Source organism: Erinaceus europaeus, chromosome 1 (genome assembly GCF_950295315.1).
Source record: "Erinaceus europaeus chromosome 1, mEriEur2.1, whole genome shotgun sequence".
NCBI classification, from domain to species: domain Eukaryota; kingdom Metazoa; phylum Chordata; class Mammalia; order Eulipotyphla; family Erinaceidae; genus Erinaceus; species Erinaceus europaeus.
Window position 1 is genome coordinate 116,564,741 of NC_080162.1, and position 11,359 is coordinate 116,576,099.

At 53.6% G+C, this 11,359-nt stretch overlaps 1 protein-coding gene across 1 annotated transcript; it reads right to left on the reverse strand.

Annotated features, from left to right (window-relative positions):
- Positions 1–4,943: 4,943 nt before the first annotated feature.
- LOC103127495 (RIMS-binding protein 3A-like) lies at positions 4,944–10,811 on the reverse strand. The gene has a single exon (XM_007538396.2). It carries the CDS (start codon positions 10,688–10,690, stop codon positions 5,801–5,803), a length of 4,890 nt encoding a protein of 1,629 aa, XP_007538458.1. The 5' UTR covers positions 10,691–10,811; the 3' UTR covers positions 4,944–5,800.
- Positions 10,812–11,359: the final 548 nt, after the last annotated feature.

Below are 11,359 nucleotides of genomic sequence, written 5' to 3' on the forward strand. Positions count from 1 at the left end.
GCCAAGGGAGTCGGGCTGTAGCACAGCGGGTTAAGCTCAGGTGGCGCAAAGCACAAGGACCGGCATAAGGATCCCGGTTCGAGCCCCGGCTCCCCACCTGCAGGGGAGTCGCTTCACAGGTGGTGAAGCAGGTCAGCAGGTGTCTATCTTTCTCTCCTCCTCTCTGTCTTCCCATCTTCTCTCCATTTCTCTCTGTCCTATCCAACAACAACAACAATAATAACTACAACAATAAAAAAAAACAGCAAGGGCAACAAAAGGGAATAAATAAAATAAAATAAATATTTAAAAAAATGTGCAAAGCATAAAAAAAAACAAACAAACATACAAAGCCAAACAAATTGTTGAGCAATCATGGACCCAAAGCTTGGAATAGTGGAGAGGAAGTGTTAGGGGGATACTCACTGCAAACTCTAGTGTACTTCTGCTTTCAGGTATATATTTTGCAGTAGTTTATGGATATGTGTGAACATATGCTCTCTCTCACAGAAACTGGTGTATATCTAGGTTTTGGGACTTTGTTAGAAAGTGAACCACCTGAGATGGAATTAGAGTATACTATGAAAGGAAAGGTCTCACCCAAGTAATGAAGCTAAAGGGTTGTCATTCCACACGTGAAGTCTCTGGACACAGTCTGAAGTGAAGCATGTTGAGGTGGCAATCACTGTGTTGGTTAGGTTGTGATCGGCAGATGCAATATTATTTGATATGGATTGGGAGAGGCATACGGGAAAGTGGGCTCTATCCAAGGGTTCCAGGACTGGGGGAAGTAGAGGCTCTATAGTGGAGATGTGAGGTTCCTGCTGTCTTGGGGTTCAAAAAGACAATGGATAGTTAATGTTATCATCACATTATTTGGTAATTGGGTTAACTTTGAAAAGTCCTTTTGTTAGGGTTTGCTGTACAGTACCCAGTATCTTGTATATAGCTGTGCTATTGGTTGCTTCTGATCTACTTGGTCTAGGCTTTTGAGAGAGTCCGCATATCAAATACACAGCCTATATATTAAAAAGATTCAGTCTGTGTTTTAAAAAACTTCGAGACATACAATTAATTTCCCCCTCTCATATTAACTAGTGATTTATATGACTACATTTTACTAGGAGTGTACATAAACACCATTCCCACCAGCAAAAGACTGTGACCCATCCCTCCCACCCACTCCCGACCCCCACTGGCCCAGGAAGCTGCATGTCTACCCCTCACCACAGGGTTTTTACTTTGGTGCCCTACTTACAATTTGGTCAGGTCCTGCTTTTAGTTTCCCTTTCAGATCTTCTTCCTCAACTTCTGTTGTTGAGTGGGATCATCCCATACTCATCTTTATCTTTCTGACTTAGCTCACTTAACATAATTCCTTCTAGCTCTGTCCAAGATGGGTCAGAGAAGGTGGGTTCATTGTTCTTGATAGCTGCATAGTATTCCATTGTGTATATATACCACAGCTCTCTCAGCCACCCATCTGTTGTTGGGCACCTGGGTTGCTTCCAGGTTTTAGCTATTATGAATTGTGCTGCTATGAACATAGGAGTACACACCTCTTTTTGGTTGGGTGTTATGGAGTCTTTGGGGTATAATCCCAGGAGAGGAATTACTGGATCATATGGAAGGTCCATGTCTAGCCTTCTGAGAGTTTTCCAGACTGCTCTCCACAGAGGCTGTACCAATTTACATTCCCACCAGCAATGCAAAAGGGTTCCTCTGTCCCCACAACCTCTCCAGCATTTGTTGCTGCTGTCCTTTTTGATGTATGACATTCTCACAGGAGTGAGGTGGTATCTTAGTGTTGTCTTAATTTGCATTTCTCTGACAATCAGTGACCTAGAGCAGTTTTTCATATGTTTGTTAGCCTTTTGGATCTCCTCTGAGGTGAATGTTTTGTTCATATCCTCTGCCCATTTTTGGATGGAGTCATTTGCTTTTTTGGTGCTAAGTATGCTGAGCTCTTTATATATTTTGGTGATTAATTTCTTGTCTGATGTATGGCATGTGAAGATCTTCTCCCATTCTGTGAGGGGTTCTCTTGGTTTGGGTATTGGTTTCTTTTGCTATGAAGAAGCTTTTTAATTTGATGTAGTCCCATAGGTTTATGCTTGCCTTAGTCTTCTTTGTAATTGGATTCGTTTCATTGAAGATGTCTTTAAAATTTATTTGGAAAAGAGTTTTGCCAATATTTTCTTCTAGGTATCTAATAGTTTTAAATAATTAAAATAAATAAAAATTATTTTTTAAATGTTAAAATATGGATGTTTGTGAGCAAGAAAGAGCTGATCATGAGCTTGTGTCAATGGAAAGTAAGGAGGGGTTCCTCCTTGGCCAAGGATGAGAGTTTTGTACTTGGGAGTCTAGTGTGTACATGATATACCTGAGTTTGGTTGGGGTATGTGTGTGTGCGCGCGCGCGCCCCTGTATGGCATAGGGGCCTTTAATTTTTTTTATATTTATTTATTCCCTTTTGTTGCCCTAGTTGTTTTATTGTTGTAGTTATTGTTATTGATGTCATTGTTGGATAGGACAGAGAAAAATGGAGAGAGGAGGGGAGGACAGAGAGGGGGAGAGAAAGATAAGACACCTGCAGACCTGCTTCACTGCTTGTGAAGTGACTCCCCTGCAGCTGGGGAGCCAGAGGCTTGAACCGGGATTCTTCTGCTGGTCCTTGCGCTTTGCGCCATGTGCGCTTAACCCACTGCATTACTGCCCGACTCCCTTACTTTTTTTTAAAAAGATTTTATTTATTTATTTATGTGAAAGATAGGAGGAGAGAGAAAAAACCAGACATCACTCTGGCACATGTGCTGCTGGGGATCGAACTCGGGACCTCATGCTTTAGAGTCCAAAGCTTTACCACTGCGCCACCTCCTGGACCACTCCCTTACTTTTTTTTTTTTTTTTTTTTTTTAATATTTTCCCCTTTTTGTTGCCCTTTTTTTTTTATTGTTGTTGTAGTTATTTTTGTTATTGTCGTCGTTGTTAGATAGGACAGAGAGAAATGGAGAGAGATGGGGAAGACAGAGAGAGGGAGAGAAAGATAGACACTTGCAGACTTGCTTCACCACTTGTGAAGAGACTCCCTTGCAAGTGGGGAGCAGGGGGGCTCGAACCAGTATCCTTACACCAGTCCTTGCACTTCGAACCACGTGAGCTTAATCTGCTGCTCTACCGCCCAACTACTCTTTTTTTTTTTTCTTTTTGCCTCCATGGTTATTGCTGGGCCTTGGTGCCTGCAACATAAATCCACTGCTCCTGGAGGCCATTTTTTTCCCCATTTTGTTGCCTTTGTCGTTCATTATTGTTGCCACTGATGTTGTTCTTGGATAGAACAGAGAGAAATCTAGAGAGGGGAGACAGAGAGGAGAGAGAAAGATAGACACCTGCAGACCTGCTTCACCGCTTGTGAAGAGACCCCCTGAAGGTGGGGTGCCAGGGGGCTCGAACCGGGATCCTTACACTGGTTTTTGCGCTTTGCACCATGTGTGCTTAACCCACTGCGCTACCACCAGACCCCCTCATTAAAAATATATATATATATATATATTACTGGATAGAGACAAGATAAATTGAGAGAGGAGAGGAAGACAGAGGGAGACAGAGAGACACCTGAAGTTCTGATTCACAACTCATGAAGCTTTCCCTCTGCAGGACCAGGGGCTTGTGTTTGCTTAACCAGGTGCGCCATCACCTGGTCACTCATTTTTAATTCAGACAGAGCGAGCTGGAAAGATACCACTGTGTTGCTCCACTGTCTATGGCAATTCCACTGGCACCATCCATGGTATTCTCATGTGTTGCCAGAGCTTGAACCCTGATCCTCACACCTAGTAAAGCATGTAATTCACCAGATGAATTATCTTCCAGTCCTGGTTCTTATGTTTTTTCAAGGATAAGGTAACAGTAAGTGTGCCAAATCGAGACAGTCCCTGTCACTTTCTGTCTTCAGCTCCAGGATAACAATTGGAACCAGTTTACCAATTCTCCAAAGAATCTGTCTCTCATTTTTCCACCTAGGAGTCCTTATGGCCATTTCCTCCCACACCTAGGGAGGAAGCACACACCTTTTCTTTTTCTTTATTTTTAAATCTTTTTATTCCCTTTTGTTGCCCTTGTTGTTTTATTGTTGTAGTTATTATTTGTTGTCATTGTTGGATAGGACAGAAAGAAATGGGAGAGAGGAGGGGAAAACAGAGACAGGGAGAGAAAGACAGACACCTGCAGACCTGCTTCACCGCCTGTGAAGCAACTTCCCTGCAGGTGGGGAGCTGGGGGCTCGAACCAGGATCCTTAAGCCGGTCCTTGTGCTTTCGCACCACATGCTCTTAACCCGCTGCACTACCGCCCAACTCCCGCACCTTTCTTTTGATAGTGTTCTGAATCATGGAGAGTCAAGAGAGGGAGAAGCAGAGAGGGATGGAAACCATCTCATCTACTTATTTCCTGGAAGGAAGCCCAGAAGATAAGATGTAGTAGCTCTGCAGCAAGTTGCCTGAGGAAGGAGTTTGGGGCAGTCCTCCCATCAGATGGGGGTAATTATGCAATGCCTTCTAGGGAGGTCCCTGGGGGAAAGGGGACAGACTGGACCCCTGGAGATGCTGACCCTACCCTCCAAAAGGACTGCTATCCAAGACACCCAAGGGACAGGGTCACCCGGGGGAAAGCTGGCTATGCTGAGCCTCTGGAGCCCTGGGTCTGGATTGGATCCTGAGCAACCCAGTCAGCTAACTTTGAGCTACTCTCACCCTAAAAACTGAGAGGGTTCCCACCCCCATACCCACCAGGAAAACATTTCTGTAGTCCTTGCAAGCTTTCTGCACAGGAGAGGGAACAGAAGCATATGTGTGTCCCTTGGTTGTTCTTCCTTCTTTCCTTTCCTTTCCTTCCCTTCCCTTCCCTTCCCTTCCCTTCCCTTCCCTTCCCTTCCCTTCCCTTCCCTTTCTTTTCCTTCTTTCTGTCTTTCTAATAATCCTGAGCCACTGTAATTCACTATTGGTTTTCTTTTCTCTCCTCTTAAAGATTTTATTTATTTATTTATTTATTTATTTATGAGAGGGCAAGAGAAAGAGAACCAGGTATCACTCTGGCACATGTGCTATTGGGGACCAAACTCAGAAGCTCCTACTTGAGGGTCCAGCACGTTATTCATTGTGCCACCTCTCAGATCACTGTTTTGTTTTTTTTCTTTTAATATTTATTTATTTGATAGGAGTGAGACATTGAGAGGAGTGAGGGAGACAGAGAGAGAAAGAGGCACCTGCAGTACCACTTCACTGCTTGTGAAGCTTCCCCCCTGCAGGCTTGAACCCGGGTCCTCGAACATGGGAACAGGTATGCTCAACCAGGTGTGCCACCTTCTGGCCCCTGGTTGTGCTTTCACTTCTAAAATTTTCTTCTGTTTTCTGTGAACATTTTAATGGAGGACTGAATATAAGATAGAAAAATAACATTTGGTCACTTTTTTTTAAGAGGCAGGCTTTTCTTGAGACTTTCATACAAGCAATGGATGCATGATGTTAAAGTGAAGAAAACGCATATACTAAGCACAGAGTGAGGCGCTTCCCCAGCCTGTGTAACTCTCAGGGGCTGTTTGCCCTAATGTTCTGGAAACTGCTTGGTTCCTGCTTCTGCCCTGCTGTTCACAAAGGCTAGGGGACACCTGGGGTTATCACTGGTGGAGCACGACGATGCTTGGAGCAAATGGTGCTTATGGAGGTGAGGAGGTTGGGGTGCTGGTGTTGGGGTCCATGTGCTGCTTCTCCTCTGGCAGGGCATAGAGGCCAGAGGATACCACCCTGTGGATGAGCCTTGCTCACTCTCCCTGGAGAGTCATGTGATCCAGCAGGTAGGCTGGGACCAGGCCCCAGTTGCCACCCGACTCCCCATAATAGAATCCCATGTCATCCACAGGCCCATAGACGATGACCACATCTCCTGCTTTCAGTGACAGCTTGTCCTGCACCTGACCTCCAGCTCTCCCATCTCTGGGGTCATAGTCCAGAGCTGCCACCATGGTCTTTGGAGTCCACAGAGGGGGCCTCCTGGGGTCCCCTGGGGGAATGGTAGAGGGGCTCGGACAGCTGGAGAGTTCCTCAAAGTCACCAATACAGACCACAGAGGGCAGGTGTCCTTGTGAAGACAACTGACTCTTCTCCTCAGTCTGATTTGTGCCCACCTCCACCTCAGCCACCAGGTGCCCAGGGATGCTGCCCACTTGTCCATTGCACTCGCCATGGTAAAAGCCATGGGGGTCCTGAGAGCCCCATACTCTCAGCAACTGCCCTTTCTGAAAGGCCAGCCCTTCCTCTGCAGCCTTGAGGCTGGTAGACAACTCTAGGGGGTCATGATCGAAGAGGGCTACAAAGACCCTAACTGGTGCATCTGCCCCTAGTTCCAGAAGTGGAGTGTTGTTCTTGGGTACATTAAGGTCTTTGCTGAGTGGAACTGGTTGCAATCCCAAGCTGAGCTCCTCAAGCTGGCAGTCTCTCCTGCCCCCCAGAGTTTGGGTCCTGAGCCCCTTTCTCTGCTCTTGCAACTTTGTGTTCCACAGGCTAAAGCACACACCTTCTTTTTCCTGTATAATGTCAGGGATGTCACACAGGTATTGTTGGCTAGTGACCAGGTGGGGAGGAGCAGATGCTGGAGCATTTTGCTTTTGCCTGAGGACCTTTTCCTGACATGCTTCTTTTCTAGACTCACACTCAGGGGACAGGTGAGTGACTCCTGGAGCAAGGTACTGGCTCCTGCCCACATGCTGAGAGTGGTCTTCATCCCCCCTGGACTGGCTATTGGGCAGGGATGGCTCCTGGTTCTGGGGACTCTTGTGAAATAGTGGGGCCTCTCTGCTGACCCCTTGGGCCTCTGGAAGCCCTGGACTCTGGCTGCCAGAACTTACACTTGGATGTTCTCTTTCTGAACTTAGGCTGCACATCAGGGGCTGCCTCTTCGGAGGTTCTTCAGGAAGTGCTTCTAGGAACTCGGCCTGGGGTTCCCCACAACTTCCAGGGGTGCAGAGGCTGGCCCTGGCACTCAAGAGAGCTGATGCCAGCTTCTGAGGGCAGACAGGGAGAGTGATTCTGCAGGTGGACAGGTCACCACAAGTGTAGCAGCTAAAGGGAGAAGAGGTGTTTAGCAGCTGGTGACAGGTGAAGCAGTCCTGAGGGATCAGAGCTGGCACCGAGTCCAGGGACTCCCCCAAAAGTGACATGGTTCTCACTGAGACCTTCTGGCATGTCAGGGGCCTCTGAAGCTGGGAGACTTCCAACAGGGTGCTCCCCGCAGTGGCATCAGACACCTCTGCAACCTTGAGCCCATCTGCATACACTGCGTAGCCAGTGACCCGGACTCCATTGGAGGACCCGGCTGAGTCAATAGTCACAGGGAGCCAGCTGACTACCAGGAGGCCCGGTGAGGTGTGGTGTTCCACCAGCACATCCAGTGGAGGGTCAGGGGGTCCTGCCAAGGGTGTGGTGAAGGTGACAGTGGAAGATGTCATTGTCCAGGGTGCCTGCAGTGAGCCCCGTGGCAGCTGCACCTCTACCCACACCTGGTACTGGGTGCCGGGATCCAGGTGTTGGAAAGTATAGCAGTTCACACCCGCTGGAGTCAGGGCATGCTCCTGGTCATTGAGGTGTATCACATGGGGGTGGCCATTGCTGCTGTAAGTCCAGGTGATCTCGGCTGAGGTGGCAGCAACACTTTGCAGGTGCAGCTGCATGGGGGTCACATGAAGGACCCCTTTGTCCCCCAGAAAGGGTCTGAAGAAGCCCTTCTCCTCCACACTCTGTAGTGAGGCTCGCTGGCCAGCCTCTGTCTTGGCATCTGCAATCTCCATGGGCACTTCTGTCTGGAAGTTTGCCCTCCCCAGCTGGCACACCCCCCTATCCACATCTTCTTGGGCTTTCCCAGCCACTAAGCTGTGTTGAGTATCTTCCTTTACAGCTTCACCTTGCTCATCTTCGCCATGACAAAGACCAAGGTCGGGATCCTCATCAGGCAGGCAGCCCAAGACATCAAAGTCTGGAATCTCTTCCACCAGGTTGGAGGGCACTAGCCCTCGTCGGCCATCTCCAAGCTCCCCTTCATAGAAGCCATCTTCATCCATGTCCCCAAAGATATAGATATAATCCCCAGCCGTGAGTGGTAGCTCATTCTCAGGCTGCTCATTGGGCCCTTCGAGTGGGTTGTAGTTGTACTTGACCAGGAAAATCTTCAGCTTTGGAGTGCTGGAGGTCTCTGAGTGCCTTGTTTCCAAGCTAGAGGGCTCACTGTCGGGCTCCAGGTCGTCCACCTCACTGGCTGTGTCCATGTCCAGAATAGGGCAGGATGGCACCGTGGCCCACATGGAGTCCACCTCTGAGGAGGAGTTGGACTGGGAGCTGGCTCTCTTGGCCTGTGGCCTGGTGGAGTCCAGAGGTTGGCTGGCTGGGTCTCTGCCTGGCATATGGTAGACGCTGGCTGGATCCTGTGGGGCTTCAGGGGACTCAATCAGGGAGGCGTCGCCCTTCTTCAGGTGGTCTCCGCTGAGCCTTGTCAGTGCTTGGTGTTCATTCCCTGGCAGGAACCGGGTGCCTCCAAGACCCTCGTCTTGGGACTCGAGAGCTGGGGCAGTCTCCCAGGATTCCAGCGGAGGATGCCCCACCTGCCTCCGCAGGTCCTGCACCTCTTCCTGGGCGGTCTGGAGATCAAGCAGGGCCTTTTGCAAGTCGTGCTGCAGCTGCTGCTGTCGGTCCTGCTGGCGCGCCGCCTCCTGCTGCAGCTGCTGCGCCAGCAGCCCCGCGGCGTCACGCTCCTGGCACGCGCGGCCCAGCTGCTCACGCACGTCGCTGTGCTCTGCCGCCGCCTTGCGCATCACGTCGGCCTGGGCCTGCAACCGTGCTTTCTCCTGAGCCAGCAGGGCTCCCTCCCGCCGCGCCGCCTGCAGCTGCGCCTCCGCCTCCCTGCCACGCAGCCGCGCTGCGGCCGCCTCGGCCTCCAGCTGCTGGCACTCGCGCTCCAGGGCTTGGCGCCGGCGCAGCGCCTCCTCTTCCTTCTCGCCGCCGCCGCCACCGCCGCCACCGCCGCCGGAGCCTCGGCCGCCGCCCTGCTGCAGCGTCAGCTGCCTTTGCAAGCGCAGCACTTCCCGCTGGGACTCCCGCTGCAACCGGTCCAGGTCGTTGACGTCAAGCCACTGCGCGTGGGGGGTGACCCCGTCAGGGTGCGAGGCGACGCGCGTCTGCAGCAGGTGGCACTCCTGCCGTAGCTCCGCTATCTGCTTGTCTCTGGCCAGCAGCACGCTCGCCTGCTCCGACAAGTCCCGGGCGCGCTGGCGGGCGAGCAGCTGGCCCAGCTCGGCGCCGCCGGAGCCCTCGCCCAGCACCGGCGCGCTCAGCGCCCTCAGGCTGGTCTCCTGGAGCTTGCGGGCTCGGTCCTCCAGGCGCCGCGCCAGGCCCGTGAGCTCCGCGCGCTTCCCCTTGAGCCGCCTCACTTTCTCGCTGGCCTGCTCGGGGGACCCCGCCCGCCTCAGTTGCATGTTCTCCTCGTGCAGGTGCGCACAGCGGCGCGCCAGCACCTGCAGCGCCTCCGACAGCTCCGAGTTGCGCCGCACCAGTTCTTGGCGGCCCAGCTCGGTGGGCGAGGGGGTCAGGATGTCGCGGGACTGGCTGCCGGAGTCTCCCCCATGCTGCTCGCCGGGGTCCCGGTGCTCCAGTGCTGACGGCGGAGGCGGGGCCGGCGGGGGGCTTGGAGAGCCAGGGGTGGAGGCGGCTGGCGAGGTGGGCGGCGACGACGACGACGACGAGGCCCTTCCCTCTGACCGAGGGGCTGGGGTGTAACTCAGGGTGCTGTCTAGAGACTGGCAACGCGGTGGCGCCCAGGCGTCCAGGGAGGCGAGGCGGGTGGGCAGCGAGCCGTGCGTGGCGCGGGGGGCGCAGGCCGTGGGCACCGCGTCGAGCGAGCGGGAGCGCCCCTGCAGGGGCTTGGCTCCGGAGCCTGCTGAGAGGCCGCCGGAGTCCCCCGCAAGCTCGGGGGCGGGTCCTGGCGAGGCGTGCACGGTCGGGGGCGGCTGGGAGCCCGGCGGCGGCGGCTGCCAGCGGAAGTGTTCCAGGATGTACTTGAGGAAGAGCCGGCGCTCCACGTTGAGCGCGGCCTGCAGGTGGCGGATGCGCGCGGCCTGCTCGCCGTCGGTCTCCCAGCGCAGCTGCGCCAGCACCTCCTGCAGACGGCAGCGACACGGCTCCGCGGCCGTGTCGGGCCCCGCCGGGCGGCCGCAGTGGCCCCGGCTCACCAGCTCCTCGGCCAGTTGGCGCTGCAGCTCCCGGGCCTGGCGCACCACGCCGTCGCGCTCCCGGTGCAGCAGCTGCTGCAGCTGCCGCAGCTCGGCCTCCTTCCAGCGCAGCAGCTGCCGGATCTCCACCTCGCGCTCCCGCAGCATCTCCTCCTGCAGCTGCCGCAGCTCCCGGGCCCGCTGGGCCTCCCACTTGGAGCGCAGGTGGTCAGCCAGCTGCTGCCGCTCCCGCTCGGCCGCCTCCCGCAACTGGCGCGCCTGGGCGGCGAAGCGCCGCCGCTCGGCTCGCCCGCGCGCCCGCTCCTCCCGCAGCTCGGCCCGCAGCTTCTCCAGCTCCCGCCGTTGCTCCTCCAGCACCGCGGCGGGGGCCGGGCCGGGGCCGCCTGCCTTCTTGGATGATGCGCGGCAGCCCGGATGGCTAGGCGAGTCCTTGGTCATGGTGGCCGTTTCCTGGCCAGACGCGCCTCCCCCGGCCTGGCCCGGGCTCAGCGAGCCAACGGCCGCCGCCCCGGCCGCGGCCAACCGCCCCGCGCGCCCCTTCCGGCTGGGGGTGGGGTGGGGCCAGGGCCGGGGGCTCCTCGCGCGCCCCTTCCGCCGGGGCACCTTGCCGCATCGCTCACCACGGATACACGGGGGTCGGCTCCTCTGCCGGCCACCGAGGCTAAGTCTGGGCTCACTCCGTCGTCCTTTATTTCATTTTATTTTTTACTATCTTCATTTATTTATTGGATAGAGACAGCCAGAAATAGAGATCGAGGAGAGTGATATATATAGAGACAGAGAGACACCTGCAGCCCTGCTTCACCAGTTGCAAAGCTTTCCCCCTGTAGGTGGAGATTGGGGGCTCAAACCCAGACCCTTGCACATTGTAACACATGTGCTCAAGTGGGTGCGCCACCACCCGGCTCTTATCTGATTTTTTTATTGTCTTTACTTATTGGATAGAGACAGCCAGAAATTAAGAGACAATAGAGATGGAGACAAGACACTTGCAACACTGTTTAACCACTTGCAAAGCTTTCCACTTGCAGGTGGGGTCCTTGTGCATTGTAACATGTTCGCTTAACCAGGTGCGCCACCATCCAGCCACTCTCTCCATGCTCCTCA